General features: G+C 39.4%; 1 protein-coding gene across 3 annotated transcripts in view; it reads right to left on the reverse strand.

Annotated features, from left to right (window-relative positions):
* The window catches only part of LOC113042962 (neuronal-specific septin-3-like), a 59,688-nt gene that overhangs the window by 18,786 nt on the left and 23,832 nt on the right, over nt 1-17,070 (reverse strand). The window contains exons 1-2 of one of the 3 annotated variants that reach the window (XM_026202019.1): nt 11,128-11,263; nt 935-1,189 (exon numbers count right to left, since the gene is read on the reverse strand). In XM_026202019.1, the coding sequence (XP_026057804.1) occupies nt 935-1,145 (211 nt within the window). In that variant the 5' untranslated portion in view covers nt 1,146-1,189; nt 11,128-11,263. Of the gene's footprint in view, nt 1-934; nt 1,190-9,061; nt 9,292-11,127; nt 11,264-17,070 lie in introns of those variants that run through there. The other 2 variants (XM_026202012.1, XM_026202008.1) reach the window with 2 other exon arrangements.

Here is a 17,070-nt window from a genome sequence, read left to right on the forward strand (position 1 = left end):
AGGTAAGGCCCACATTCAGCCAACACCCCCTCCTGTTCCTCCTCCTTCCCGCATGCTTACCCCCTCTCTTGCTAGATGTACAGGGGGATTTGGGAGGGTGCTCCCAAGTTGGTAACCTGGCATAAAATCTGTGACGTAAGACTAGGAAAAAAAAAATATATATTCCTATATCATTTATCAATATCGTAAATCAATACAACATTTTATAATTTGTAAAAAAAATTCTGTATATCAATATTATTTGACGTGATTTTTTTGATGAATAAAAAGTTCAAAAGAACAGTATAACAAATCTTGGCAAAAATGTAAGTATTAACTGTCAGTTTCATCACTTTAATGCATACATGCACACACATCGTGTTTTGTGATATTAAAATATTGCAGAATAATTTGGCTATATCATCCATCCTACTTACTACCTTTGTATATTTGTTTTAAACAAGCTTTTTCTAAATAACAGTCTCTGAAAAATAGCTGAGTTTTAAACATTTCCTTTAACAGGCAATAGCACCGTTTCCTCTTCACCTGTCTGTGCTTCCTGTTAGAAGCTGAACAGTCTTCCTGCCCCCTTCAAAGACAACCATACTCAACTATTGATGCTTGGGACTTTTCACCTGATTTGACACCTCAAATCTGTTCTATTTTCATCTTTGCAGTCTAGGCTAAATCGTCACTACATCCCAACTAAGCTCATGAGGTAAAAACTAAACGAGTTAACGTTCACACATTAGGAAGAGAGAAAACAAGATTATGTCATTTAGACCAAACTGTTATGCCTGCCACTTGACATTTCGATGTACTATTCTGAACCAGGATTGAGGGCTTTGTATTTTTAAAGGCTTTATATTTTCTGTTCAAATAAAAATTTGACATATCCTGCTGAAAAAAAAACTGTTCAAAATTCTAACTTAAGCAAGACCAATGCTCCACTTACCAACCACCATGATATTAAATTCAAAGCCAGCCTTCATGGTTTTGCGTCTCATCTGGTCCAACACTGCCTCAATGCCGACATATCCGAAAAGATCTCTGCCCTTGATAATTCTTTGTGTGTCAGATTCACTGAGGCATGGCAGAGGATGTTCTATCTCCACCACTCTCTCATCCACCTCCCTCTCCTCCATCACCTCCTTCTCCTCCTCCATCCGGACAGGTGGCTCCAGATCCAGGCCCTGCTCCTGCACCGTGTCTGCCAAGAGAGAGAGAGAGAGACCCACAAGTGTTAACATACAGGAACCTCTCAGGAAGCGCTTAAACAATACTACACAGGGAGTTTTTTCTTTAGAAAAATCTCTATCCCAAATGAGTCCCTGCAGTTTGTGTATGAAAGGCTTCGACAATATAATTCTGCATTCCAAGGGGACCCTTCTGAAACCGAAAAATTACAAACAAGACACTATGGAACTTGTGCATGGTATTAAATGAATCTCATTTAATTGCGGAAGGAAAAAAAATATGTGTAAAAAATATATAATAATAATTATTAATATTATATTATTATTATTAAATCATTATTTAAATGATATAATATTATTATATTATATTGTGTATTTAGTGTAGTGTAGTCATTTATTTTTGATTACATTATTTATTCATCATTATATTATTTATTATTCATTTAATAGCACTTTTTATGTGTTTTTGTCATTTTTGTTATTGTTTTATATTTCTGTTTAGCTTTATTTTTATTTCAGAACTGAGTTTTTAACTTCTTCATCTAATATTTTCATTTTATTTTAATTTAGCATTTTTTTCAATTAACATAAATATTTTAATACATTTAGTTAATGATAACAAAACTGTTTAAATTATTATTTATTTTTATTTATTTATTTTTGTGTGTGAAAACGTTTGTAGAAGATAAGAAATTACCGGCCTGGCTTAGGAAGCAAAAAAAGCCCTGGACCAGGTTAGGTTAGTTTCCTTCAAGCATTTTTACACTGAGATTCTATTTTGAAGACATTTATCCAGTGCTCAAGTTTCCTGACATGCTATGTGCTAGCATAATGCACAATTCACCACTGCAATTAATTTGAGGAAAAGATGTTCATTTTTTGCCTGGGCTTGTTTATGAGCCAGAGAGCTGTGTGCTGGGAGCATGCTCAGAGCAGGCAGCTGGAGATTAATACACATTATGATGACTGACAGGAGGCAAATGTAGGTGAGGCACAGATCGATTCAGACGGGGAATTGAAATAATGAGGAAGAAGAATTGAGAACTGTCCATAATTGTGGTTCCATTCTGGGCTGAAATGAGACGTTAGATTAATTTGTTAACGTTTGATATGTGGGTCAGGAAGAGGTTGATTTTATCTTAAGGTTTACTCTGCATTCACAAAATGGAAATGAATATGTAAAGTACCCCCAATGTGCAATGAACTTCATGCAGCATAGTGTCAGCAGTGGAAAAACAGCAATCCAGAGCAGAAATGGGATTGCTGCCGGAATGTCAGTTTGTTCGGCCCAATTGAGTTCACTCACGAGAGCGGCCAACACAGAGACAGCAGTTCACACGGCACTGGTTAACTACTGAGGCACGGACACCTGTCAGATGGCTCGGTCGGAGGATGAGCCATCTGACTTAGTGAGCACAGCAGCAGCAGGGGGTGGATAGTGCTACTGGACTAAAGGTTTTCTTTTTCTTTTTTCTTCTAATCCCTGTACTGTAGTTTGTACCATTACCATCTTGAGACTGCTCCGTTTTATAAGAGGATTGGTCCCAATCTGCCTGATAACCTCTAAAGTTGTCCTGGTGGAGACAATACTCCAGTCGCATTGTTCAAAACAAAGTCAAAATCACATTAATGTCCACAAATACACATGATCGCTGATCAGCGTTGGGCAAAATTCTGAATTTAAGAAATGACTTGCTCTTAAATTATTAATGTGAATATTAATAGAATTAGCCACACCCACATAATGTTGAATTCATCTTTTGTGACATTTATTTACTTAAGTAACTGTATTTTATTACTATACTTTTTACAGTAAAATTGCATTCAGCATACACACGCAATTTTACTGTATCTACCGTACTTAGTAATGCCAATTTACTATAAAACATACAGGATAGATAGATTGCTTCATATAAAAATATGTCATGCAGTTGCATCAAACAATGGTATAAAGCTATTTATTTTGTCATAATCGTACAGCCCTAATATAAGAAGATCTAGAATATAAGAAGAGATCATCCCAAATATGAGAAGACGAGCTGTATTACCCAGCCAAGGCCACAGCTGCTTTCACACCCACATGCGAAGTGTGCATGTGTGTGTTCAAATCTGCTCATTTTTGTATGAAAACATGGGACTGTAAATGATTCCCAGGAAATGCCAAGTCTACTATCCTTTATTATGCAATGCTAATGGCAATGACTGTGAGCTGCACCCAACGTGACACTCTGATTGCTTCATATACATGAGTGTGTCACATTAACAGGTCAACGGAAAGTCATTAAAACAAATGCATAGTACACCAAAACAAACTGAATTTATCTTAAAGGGATACTTCTTCATTTACACACTGTCATGTTGATCCAAATTTGTATACATTTCTTTTTTTCTGAGGAACACAAAGTTTCAGTATATAGACAAAAGACAAACAAACCAATATTGGCATTTTTGGGGTTGAACTATCCCATCACAACAAGCTACACCATGCGTTGGTTGCAACTAATATGATTATGATCATCCCCCTCAGGCACAAATTGACACTTTGTTAAGTTTCTTGGCATTAATATTTCTTAGAAGAACAACATTGTGAAAGTGAAGATGTGTGGTTGCCAGAGGCTGCAAAGTTGTTATTCATCTCAACACAGTTTTCTCACGACTACTAAAGACTTTCTCATGCTGTGATATCGGCCTGGCCACAACCCTGAGCCTTGCTGAGTCACACTGTCCAATTACATCGGCTTAAGAATTGAAACATTATATGGCACACGTAGAAGCTGATTAATGTTGAAGGTAGAGGAACACTTTTCCAACTCTGACCCCCGACGCATGTGGCAGGGCATCCAGATTATCAGTGACTACAAGTCAAGCAACTCCACACCAAGCAACTGTGCCTACATGTTTTAAGTCCACATCCATTGTGCCAGTACCAAAACACTCCTCCCCAACGTGCCTCAATGACTATCGCCCCGTAGCACTCACACCCATCATTATGAAGTGCTTCGAGCGACTGGTCCTAGCACACCTCAAAGACTGCCTCCCACCCACACTGGACCCACACCAATTTGCCTACCGCAGGAATAGGAGCACAGAGGATGCAGTATGCACAGTGCTGCACTCTGCACTCACACACCTGGACCATAACAACACGTATATTAGGATGTTGTTTGTTGACTTCAGTTCAGCATTTAACACCGTCATTCCCTCCAAGCTGACCACAAAACTTGGAGACCTGGACATTAACAGCTCCCTCTGCAACTGGACTATGGACTTTCTGACCAACAGGCCTCAGCATGTTCGGTCAGGCCACAACCACTCCACCACCATCACACTTAATACTGGCGTACCACAGGGCTGTGTGCTGAGCCCATTCCTCTACTCCCTTTACACCCACGACTGCAAGCCTGTACATGGATCCAACTCCATCATTAAGTTTGCAGATGACACCACGGTGATTGGCCTCATCAGTGACAACGATGAGACTGCCTACAGGGAAGAGGTACAGCACCTGGCCACATGGTGCGCTGACAATAACCTGCTCCTTAACACCAATAAGACCAAAGCCCCTTTCACACTGCACGTCGGACCCGCAATATTCCCGTAACATTGCCTGGTCGCCTTCTGTGTGAAAGCAACCACGTCCCGGAAATGATTACCGAATCGAACCCGGGTAGGGGACATAGTAACATTGCGGTAATCGATCCGGAACGAGCGCTGTGTGAACAAAAGCCAGATCTAATTCGGTATCGAAGTGATGACGCGCGTTATCGCGCGACTTTTTTACCGGCTGTTTTGAAGGAAGATCAACATTCGCGACGAAAACATGTGCAAACTGTAATGAAGCAGAGATCAGTTAGTTCCTCACTTTCCGCGCTGACACTGAGATCGTTTGCTTGCTTCAGTTAAAGTATAACGTGCCAAGCTTTGTCGACTCGTACATTACACGTCACGCGCTGATGTCACGTGTCGTTACGGGATCTTCAAGGGTTGTGTGTGAAAGCACGCACATATACCGGGTCATCACTGGCAGTGTGAAAGTGCCAAATCTAGCGACCAGGGAACAATTACAGGAACACTTTACCCCTGTATTTGCCGGAATGGCAGTGTGAAAGGGGCTCAAGGAGCTCATTGTGGACTTCAGGAAGAAGAAAGGAAGCACGCATGACCCCATCCACATTAACGGGATGGTTGTTGAACGTGTCTCCAGCTTCAAGTTCCTGGGAACCACCATCTCGGAGGACCTGTCCTGGACTACAAACACCTCCAGCCTCGTCAAAAAGGCTCACCAGCGCCTTTTCTTCCTCAGGACACTGAAGAAGAACCAGTTGTCTTCAACCATCCTGGTGAACTTTTACCGGTGTGCGATCGAGAGCATCCTGACCAGTTGCATCACAGTCTGGTATGGGAACTGCTCAGTGGCTGACCGCAAGGCACTGCAGAGGGTGGTGAAAACTGCCCAACGAATCACAGGGACACCACTTCCTGCTCTTGAGGACATCCAGAAGAAACGCTGTCTACGTCGAGCTCGCAGCATTCTCAAGGACTCCTCTCACCCTGACCACGAACTGTTTAACCTCCTCCCCTCCGGAAGGCGTTTCAGGAGCCTCCGGACAAGGACCACAAGATTCAGGAACAGCTTTTTCCCTAAAGCTGTCTCCTTGCTGAACTCTGCCCTCTGACACCCCTCAACACCCCTCAACACCCCCCACACCACACATAGACTCCTCCCCCTCTTCAACACTCTGATTTATTTATTTACTCACAACAAGCAAAAAGTAACTTGTTATTACTTGCACTACTGCCTGTTCATCCAGGAACAATGTATAATCCATTTGCACATTGAAATATTTTTTTTCTATGCACTTTACAGTCCATTGCAATACTGTAAATTATGTTCATAGTTCTGCCTGTAGTGTACTTACACTTTTACATAGCCCATCTGTATAATATGTTCATAGTACACCTATCTGTATATCGTGCTTATAGTATTTAATATCTGTAAATTATGTCCATAATACTTACCTGTATAGTTATTGTACATATTATAGACCTTTATTCTGTACTTACTGCTTATTGCACTTCTGGTTAGATGCTAACTGCATTTCGTTGCCTTGTACCTACATGTGCAGTGACAATAAAGTTGAATCTAATCTAATCTAATCTAATCTAATGTTCATTTTCAGTGAGTCAAGAACTATGTGTAGGACATCAGCATGCAGCCTGTGCTGCGTTTGATCAGCTGAGACAAGACAACCTCCGTGAACTGATGATCCAGTCTGCTGGTCCAGATGACTTAATCAGCTATATATATACCCTACATCCTCCATCCACCAAAATGGAACTAATCCTGGGCTTCTTATTCCCTAACTGGCATTACATTCATGCAATCCATTCAGCACCTGAAGATCTACGCAAGACTGTTTTGACTTGAGGTTAAGCCAGAGCATTTCTGGACATGAACTTTGTGTAATTTCAAAAGTGTGTGTTGTCTCAATGTTTTGAAGTAAGAATTTTGTGAGAAGCGAAATTTATGCAAAAGGGAGAGAAGACAGCCAGACATTGGATTGGCAGATTTCTTTATTTGATGCTGTTTGAAACCTGCCTGCACTCTAATAGAAGCTGACAAATAAAGCCATGCTCGGAGCTAGAGAGAGGAGACACAATGTCTTCCAAAGGCTTGAGAAAAGCAAACAGAGTAAGAGAAAAGGGCTAGAAAGTAGGAAAGAAGTTGGAACTTTTTAATAAAACCCTTGCATATTGTGTTTAAATAAAAGCAGATTTGTCCCCGGGTTTGCTCAGTGTCTGTTCTTGCTCTTTAATAAAACTGTTCAAAGATGTGGCCCATCTTCACTTGACATGAACAAGAAACACAGCGAGAAAACACAAATCACTCTTACTTAGTACAAAGCATCTCAGATATTATATAAAACAGTGTTTCTTAAACTTTTTGGTATTCTTTTTCCTCAAGACCTCACAAGTAAGGCTTAAATGTTAATACCACCAAACCATAAATGTGTCATTTTAACTCATATTTCACTGAAGAAAAAAAAATTGTTTTAAATCTGTTTGATATTGGTTTGATAGGCCGAGTCAGAGACCTGGGCAAGCACAACTAGAAAAAAAATGTACATACTCCACTAACTCAATTTTGAAATATTGTTCTAAGACTTATATATAAAGCAACAAAACATTTTAAATATCAAGTTGATCTACAACTATATGTGTGGTGTAAACACACCAATGCCCAATGTTGCCATGAACAGACCTATGGCAGGAAACTGGCAAACAAACACACAAAAACACATCTACTTTTATAATGTGTCACATATGTTTTCATACGTCTCACAAAGACCCACAGGGCTATAAAAGTAAGAATGTAGAGCTAAACATGCACCCATTTTACACTTTTAGGGTGACCAAACGTGCAATTTTCCCAGGACACGTCCTGGCCAAGATTACTATATTGCCAAAAATATTCAGGATTTGGCTTTGGTTTCCTGTTATCATACTTAATGAAGGTAATAATCGTTTGACCAATAACACGCGAACATTGTACGTAATCAACCAAACATGGTGTGGTAGAGGGTGGGATCTACAGAGAACGGTCAAAGCGATGCAAATACATGTACATATTAGTGTTGGACATGAAGCAACACTGAGCATACTGATCGGTGTATGAAATCAAAGTACCGTGAGAGTACTAAAAGAGAGATTTAAAAGCACAACAAGCCGTCTGCTCTCTAGAGTTTGCATGATACTTTGTCATACAACAATTGGTCTGCGCGGGCACAAACAAAGCCAAAATGAATATATATATATGAAGTGAATATTTTGGGCAATATAGAAATCCTGGCCAGGACGTGTCCTGGGAATTTGGCACATTTGGTCACCCTATACACTTTAAAGATGTTCAGTTCTGTTGTGCTAACTGCTAAATGCTAACAACTGATCTACAGCTCAAAATAATGAATGTTGTATGCTATTGCTTTCTCTCATAACCTCTTCTCATATGGGAAATATCATCATAATATACATTTAAATGGCTATAAACCACAGCAGTATCTCTTAAAAAATGCACTGTATTTGGCAGATAATGAAATGCAGATAATGAAAAGCATGTTAATATAAAGCATTGATAATGGCTGTAAAAAAGTTCCCAAAGCCTGTTTTGTCTTTTATGTGGCTCTTTACAAATTTTGAACGGTTTTGCTTAATTTAACCACAACTTTCTTTAGCTAGCAATGGAGAACACCATTAACTGCAATGCATTAGCTGATAGCTAATTTCATGGCAATTACAAAGTTACACAGCAGTAATCTAATTAAAATGCTGGAAAACCTCAACACAAAATGTTACAATTAATCAGTCCCAGGAACATGTAAAACCAATTTTATCCATGCTAGTCAACAATAATCTGAACCTCATCATAGCACCATTTTGAACTCTACACCAACTTCCTGTTTATTTTCGTCACAAATTAGTAAAACTTGAAAAGTACACTTCTAAAATGTTGCAGCACACAAGTGGAAATGACTCAAATGGTTTCATATGAAGGAGTGAGCATTTCATTATACTTGCTGCAATTGGCAAACACGCCTGTTGCATCTTGAAAAGGGGTAACCAATAACCATAATCAAGCTTCAAACATCAGAGCACGTCAACCCTCAATTCCTTCCTGCTTGAAAATATCCCAAATTACAAAAATAGAGCAAAACAAGCCAACTTTGAAGACATCATTTTAGAAAAGTGTCCTCTCGGGCAGCCATGAGACTCTCCCTTCCCCCTTTTGGCACTGTTGAAGTGCTCCATTGCTCTTGGTTCCATTGTTATCAGAGGGGCAGTGAAGCTGAGACACACGCAAAGCCCATGGGATAAAAAAGGATTCTTACCTTCTCTCATTCACAAAGCTCAGTCCACACCACTCTCCCAACTGAAGACTCAGCGACCCACACCAGACAATCCGCAACAGTGATGTACCTCAAGACTTGTCCCTAAACTTTTGCTTTGTGCTCTGTGTAACTGCCCATGCACTTCTCCCCCTCTCTCAGTGTCTCTCTCCCTCACTATGGGGAAAGAGCGCAGGGGTAACGGCTAAAGCTGCTCACACTCATTCACATGCAGATCGCCAAGAAGCTTCCACTAATCCAAAAGAGGACTTCTCCCATCCACCCCTCCTCCTCCTCCCCATGCATCTCTCTACTGCTTCTCTCAAACTCATTTGCACACGAGTGGGGCTGCTGTCAGTCAGCCGGCCCAGGCTCCCCTGCTGACCACACAATGAGGAAAATACGTGATTGACCCATAAAATCAATTAGGAGAAATTTTTGTGCTTCTTTGAATAGTCGGCATCCACAGACTCACTCATCTGAGACAAAGAAAAGCAAATCACAGTCACTCGTTCAGTGCAAATTTCTGTGCCGTAATAAGTGCCGCCTGTGAGGTCATGCTGGGCTGTTTGGGCTGTGGATTGCTGTTAAAAGACGTGGTAATGGTCAATCAGACGTGAGTGGTTTTTATACCGACAAAGAGCTTGTAGTTCACCATTTACAGAAAAGCAGCACTGGAGTTTAAGTGCATGGATACATATTATTAGTGCACAGCAAGCCTGATATTACTAGGGAAAAACATTGTTATGTTTTCATTTGGACAGTTGTAATTTTAGCTGCTCTACAAGACTATACAACTTCTAATGGATTTAACGGAAAGACCTGTGTTGATTTAAAGAGACAGTTTACTCAGAAATAAAAATTCTGTCATCATTTACTCACCCTTAGTTTTTTCTTCTTTCGTGGAACACAATAAGACATTTAATAGAAGAAAAAATAATAATAATAAGCAATCATAAAAGAGGTCCATATGATCCTTGTGGAATATGAAGTCTTCGAAATTTATACTATAGATTTTATAATGACCAAATTGAAAAAAAGGCTGTCATTTATTTATAATCCAGTTGGTTGTTAACAACAGCAACCTGATCGTTGAGTCAATGAGATGAATTTGAGAAGAAAAGTATGAATCTTTTAGGCCAAATGTGAAAAAGAGGAAAATGACTCACTGACAAGATGATTCGTTTTTCCCCACTTCTCAAATCTAGGGCATATGGCCCATAGAGAACTTTTAAGATACTTTTATGGTGCTTTTTGTCTTTCTTTTACCCCCGCTTGACAGCCCCCATTCACTATCACTATACTGATAAGATCAGCCCGAATATCTTTAAAACAAAAATCTTCACATTTTAATGAAGGAGGAGTCACACAGAATTGAATAATTATTTTGAGTAAATAATGACAGAATTTACATTTTGGGGTGAACTATCCCTTTAAGGACTCTTTTTCGGATCTGTTTAAACATGAGGAGGTGAAGCATCTCTGCACAGTTTCACAGAGGAAGTGTGTTTTTCTCACTCTCGAACTGTCATTCTGACTTATCACACAATCTAAGTGTTTAGTCTTTATGTTCTACATAAAATGAAGTCGACCTCATATAAATTCAAGTCAAGGAGACTGAATGTACAGCCATGTAAGGATGGGCCTTTTTTTAAAACAGCCATGAGAGTGTGTAAATAAAGTGCCTGTGAGTAAAAGAGAATGTGTGTGTGTGTGTGTGTGTGTGTGTGTGTGTGTGTGTCTGTGTATGCAGGTCAAGCCCATGCTGAGATGCCATAAGGATGGTTTTATGTTTGAATCACAATAATGTTCCTTAGGTTGACACTCAATAGATGGCTGATGTATCATAGTGAGGACCCAAAACAACTCACTCGCGCTTCCAATCAAAAGACACCAGCCAACGACTAAACCACAACATGTACCTACAGCACTCCCAGCTCAATACAACAGAGGAATATTGCAAACCACAACCCATTCAAAATGACAGCTACGCAGCAGATTACACAAACCAGAAACATACCAGAAGAGAGATTGGTATAGTAAAATATTAACAGAAATCAGTCTTTTACCTTAGCAGATAAGTGGGATCCTGGAGCAATTGCCAGGCCCCATGTGCTGTCAAAAGTGTATTGAGAACTGCTCAGGATGTCAGTTACGAGAATGTGTAAGTCTAATGCGCGTGCGTGCGTGTGTGTGTGTGTGTGAGAGAGAGGGTGTGTCATAGCATAACCACAGACAGGACTCCGAGGGTGATGCATTTCCTTGCCTTTGGGCCTCTCTCTTCCTGGTTGTATTTTAACTAGTTTTATGCTACACAAAAGAAAAGCAGTTTCTCCAGCTCTGCTATCGCAGTGGTTACCCAACTGTTTCTCAAGAGTGGGATGGATGTTTATCCTTTTTCCTTATGTCATCAGCATAAGTCTCTGTTAAAATCCCACCCTTGAGATACAAGGAAAGGTCTTTCACAATCCCAGACAGGTAAAGTAGAAAAATGGAAATGCAATCCTTGTGAATAGAATACAATCTGCAGGGATGCGTGAATGGACATCCGGTACGAAGAGAAGTCATGGAAGAGAGTTTTGGAAATACCAAATTCTCATCCTACAGCGTCTAACCGCACACACACATATGCTTGTGCCTGCAGCATATCACCACACAGCGCATCTCTGTGTTTTGGGAATTCTCTCTTCATCGCTGACAGGAAAAAGCATTTTGATTAATGTGGCAATCGGAAAACGACCTTTGCATGCAGCGAGAGTGGTCTATTTTACATTCAATATTTAATCATTTGATAAAGCATAGAACAAGCCCAATGACAGCAATTCATCACTTTCATCTAAAAGCCTTTTGCAAACCTCCGAGCCACATGCAGGCTCTGTATGCTCCACTGCGTCCACAGCTAATTAACTGACTGAGGTTTGTTAATGGAGTTTCCTACAAAGTGCTCTGCTCTCCACTGCCACAACGTTCTGGTCATTCCAGGTCATTATCTGATGACTAATACATCTTGAAAACACTCTGGAAAACGTTGTATGATAAGATACACTTACAATAATTCTGACAAGGACTGATATGAACATACACAATTGTTTGCAGTTGTCCTACTTACTGGGATAGTTCACCTAAAATCATTTACCCACCCTCGTCTTGTCCCAAACCTGTATGACTTTCATTCCTCTGTGAAAATAAAGCTTTTTTGAAGATATTTTTTGACCATATAATGAAAGTTAATGGGGTCCAAAACAACACTTTGGACAAGGTTCAGGTTAGGAACAACAATGATGGTGAGTATTTAATAACAGTTTTCATTTTTGGATGAAATAAATATTTAATTTCATAAAACATTTGGCGGTACAAACATTGAGGTTATCTAAACGGAGGCGTTGATTTCTACGGATGTTGATACGGTTGAGTAAAAAGGCGAGAGAGGAAGAGGAAGAGAGAGGGAGGAAGTATGCGTTTGCTGTGCCACAAGGGACAGTGAATTGCCACTAAATGTCTCTATTACCGCTCCTCTTTAATTAAAAGCACATGTACGCACAGACGCTGTCAGTTCATTCATACTGTTGCCAGGGTAACCTCCACAAAGAGACTGGAAGTATCAGGTTACGTCACACACCGTGAGAAAGCTGCTGGTTCTTTACTCCAGCTTTGCTTGCGTGGGATTCAAGGGGTTAATTCATTTAAACCATCTTAACCTCATCCTAATCCAAGCACACTTAAAAGGACATGGCAGACGGAAGAGAAGGATTCCTGAAGTCTGACCCCATCTTCTGGTGCGTTCTCAGTGTCTTCCACACATGGTGGGAGGGACAGGTGAGGACCGAGCGGGAGAACATCTGTTAAAGCGTCTTCTAAACTGAGCTGATGCACAGCTGGAGTTTCTGCTGACAATTGCCAGAAGAGAAGAGTATCACAGAACAACAAGATTCTACCAAATGTGAACTAGGCCCTGAAAAATTTAAATATGTTCTAAGGACATTTTATGCAATTAAAACGGATTTCTGCATTTGATACATTCCTTGGTACTACACAGTGCATATAGTGCATATTCACTGTAAAGTTATGTATAAACATTAAGCTACACTATACAAAGCAACAAACCAACCAACCAACTAGATCTAACTAATTAACTTAATAAGTTAATTAGTAAGTTTAAATCAATAATCAATAAGGGGACTGAACAGAGAATAAACTGGACAGGATTACTAAACTAAACTCATTGGTTTAAATCATGGATTGGTCAGACATCTTAATAATCTAGTTTACTTACCTAAATACCAACAAATCAACTCTCTAACCAAACATCTGACTGACTAAGTTAAACTAAACAAGAAACAAACCTACCGATTACCTCACTAAATACTACCAGTCTGTTTGCATTCCAATCATTTAGCAGTCTAATAATTTTCTATAAAGGTAAAGCAAGTTAAACAGTTAAACATCAAGTGTTTCAGTGGACGGAATGGAGGCTGTCATTGTTTGACAGTCACCTGTTAATCTGAGGGGGTCAGTATACAGTATACACCTCCACGTCATACTGCTTTGAGGGAAACAAATGCTTCGTAGTAACAGCTCGTGATTAGGCTTAATAAGGACGACAAAGTCAACTTACCATCAGCAGTGCACAAAGAACCGAGCAGTGTCTTGCCCTGACAGCTGCTGCTGCTCTTCATAGGGCACAATTCCCAAAAGTAGCAAAAACTATTACATACAGTACAAGCACACCGACACACACAACACACTTCTTTTTTTTACTTTCTATTTTGCCTTCTACACATTAACCCTTCACTCGTGGATTCTTGCCAAGAGGATGTATTTAGAAGAAAAACACACAAATGATCAGCATTCACTTTCATATTCTCTCCCTCTGTATTAGTGTTATGGCCTTTAATATATTAGATGTGCTATCATCCTTCAGTCATTATAAACATAACTACTAACATTCAGAAAACAATCAATAAACATGAGGTGACTTTATAATAAATTACTTCCAACTATGGACTTCCTACTCTCTAGAGTAAGTTCATCTAATTCACTTCATAAAATAATAGCTGCCTCTTAAGCAATGGTTCAAGATGGCAGACAATGTTGGTATCACAAGGGCTGAGCATGTTTTCACAACACATGTGGCTCTACTGAGTCTCGTTTTATTTTCAGGGAAGGATGCACTTGTTCTTAGCGAGGGATGACACTTCCAGGAAGCCTCGTCATGCTGTCCAAGAGGAAATCACCATCATCCGGGCTGGTGAAAATGTGGATCCAAGGCTTAGAACTTTGACCTTTTATACTAGATCTACAACACAATGGATTCATGGACAAAACATTTGCATTGTGATTTGACGTGCTTTTGAATTATTTTGAATAATCAGGATTTTTTTGTAACACGTACAGCAAATTGATAGGATAAAATGTTCCAAATCAGTAGCCTGACATAGGCAGTTTTATTTTAAAAGGAGCAGGTTGCCTCATGAGGGTGGACGTGTTGAAATCACTAGCACATGAAAAAAATAAAAAAATAAAACCTTTAATAATTCCATCCACAAATGAGTGATATTTTGTATAAATATCTAGAAAATCTACAAATGTGGAAGTGGTCTCAAAAGTGGAAGTGTCACACAAGTTCTTCTTTTACTATTAGTCTTTACAGAAAATCTGAAAGCAAGGGGCAGGAACGTGTTTTTATGAGTGTTCTTTTTGTTAACTAATACTATTACAAAATTCAGTAACTGAAATATATCTAATAAAAAAAAAAATTACATGAAAAGTAATGCACACATCCTGCTATGAAAAATCTTTTCAAAACCTTGGATTTTCTTTACTTTTTTCTGAAGAACAACTAAAACTCTCCATTAAAAACTACTTGCAAACATGGACCTTACTGTATTCCAGTTGTGTTTTGAATTGTCTCATAAGCTAAAATGGTGTCAAATATTGTTTTACTAACATGCCAACTCCAAGAAGGCCTCTGCCAGGAATGTGGAGTCCCATCGTAGCGAGTGTCAACACGTAAACACCCAACAGGTCGGGACGAGAGACTCAGCAGTTCGCTTAGCTTAGAGCTGAAGGAAAACATTCAGATGGAGACTGCACCACTCCTGCCCAGAGCAGAGACTGGTTAAATAAAACTTTATTTCAATGCTTTAGATGTAAACCGAGAGGAAAAGTATTTTTCTAAAATCCACAAATTCCCCATACTATAGTTCATAACGTTGCACCTACATAAAGAGAAAACATTAAATTTGACATTCATTTTGATCAGCTCAAAAAAATAAAAATAACTTTCCTGAAGCATTTCAGTCCTTGGTAGTGCAACTGAAGCAAACAATCAACTATGGGTAGCAAAGACACTGTCAAAAGATTTCCAGGATAAAGTTTTGGACAGCCACAAGTAAGGAGATGGATACAAAGAAAATAAAAAAATGTCAAAGGCTTTATCGATGCGTAGAAGAAATTAGGAAGTAGAAGGTATTTGGTACAGCACAGGCCCTCCCTGGATCAGGACGTCACTCCAAACTGGATGAATGGTCAGGAGGAGACTGGCCAGAGAGATGACCAAGAGGCCTACAGCAACTCTGAAGAGTGCTCATTGTGTGCATGATGTTATGAGTGCATGATTGTGGTTACAAGAGAAAAGCCACTCCTTCCAACTTGACAATGACCCAAAGCACACAGCAAAACTGTTCACACAGTGGTGAAGGAGAAAGCTGAATGTCCTTGCAGGACCTAGTCAGAGTCCAGACTCAAATCACACTGAAATTCTGTGGAATGACTTGAAGACTGCAGTCCACAAACACTCATCATCAAATGTACCTGAACTTGAGGAGTTCTGCACAGAAGAGTGGGCAAATATTTCAAGGTCTAGATGGGAAAAGTTAGTCGAGACCGATCCCAAAAGACTAAAAATCTTATTAAAGCAAAAGGTGTTTAAACATTTTCAGGGTTATAACTCAGTGATTCTGTTTTTTTTTTTATTTTTTTTATTCGTTTAATAATTTTAGGCATGTTGGTGTTCTGTCTTTCACTTGGACATTATAAGCTGCACTGAGTAAATACAACTGGATAAAACTAAGACTGTGTCCGTCTTCATTTCAGGCTGCAAAGCAACAAATCATGATTATTTTAAAGGTAGTTGATTCTTTTCTATAACCACTGAAATATAAAATAATATATAATTTGGTGTAGTATAATTACACATAGACAAGTCTGCATTCCACACCATCACTTCAGAGATAGTAAGTCAAATAAGCAATCAATCATATGCAAGAACCAAAATGTACCCAGATAAAATGAAGAAGAAAAGAGCTAGAGTTCCCTAGTACCCTAAGGTGTTCGGCCTTTCCTTTCCACCCTCATCCCCTCTTTTGACCCCCATTAGTGACACAAGGTCTCATTTGTACCCTTAATCTGTGCTAATGTGTAAGTTAACCCACTCATTTGCAGGGGGACATAGATGAAGGGAACAGCATTCCAGACGAGCTGCTTTGCCAGATCAGCATTTCACAATCCTACCCTTATCCCATGATGTGGAGTGGGGTTTGTGTAGGGGTCACTAGAGATCGGGCATCTATAAGGGATCAAAGAAGATTTGACCAACATGGTGCTTAACAGCACACATGAGCTCATGTTCGTTTCGACCCAGACTCATGAGAAGCACAGCCGAGTTGGTGTGTAGAGTATCCACTCATGGGCTGATAAAAATCGTGCGCTCTTTTTGCTCCAGGCACTGTGGAATAATTGACTCTTAATTATTGTTTTTATGTGATAAGTGTCTTGTTTAAGGTGGAATAAGAACAAATCAGCATCTTTCAGTATGGCGTATAAATTCCTGCAAAAAAAAAAAAAAAAAAAAAAAAAAAAGAGAGAGAGTTCTCTCAAAGCGACATGCATGAAGAGCTGATTACAGCTTTTTGAAAACGTATTAGCATCACTCTAAAAGGATGTGAGAAAGCATGTTTTCACTCCAATGAGTAAATGAATATTTTAGAATAAAAGATTAGTTGGGCTAATCT

The sequence above is a fragment of the Carassius auratus genome, chromosome 3, assembly GCF_003368295.1.
Source record: "Carassius auratus strain Wakin chromosome 3, ASM336829v1, whole genome shotgun sequence".
Classification (NCBI taxonomy): domain Eukaryota; kingdom Metazoa; phylum Chordata; class Actinopteri; order Cypriniformes; family Cyprinidae; genus Carassius; species Carassius auratus.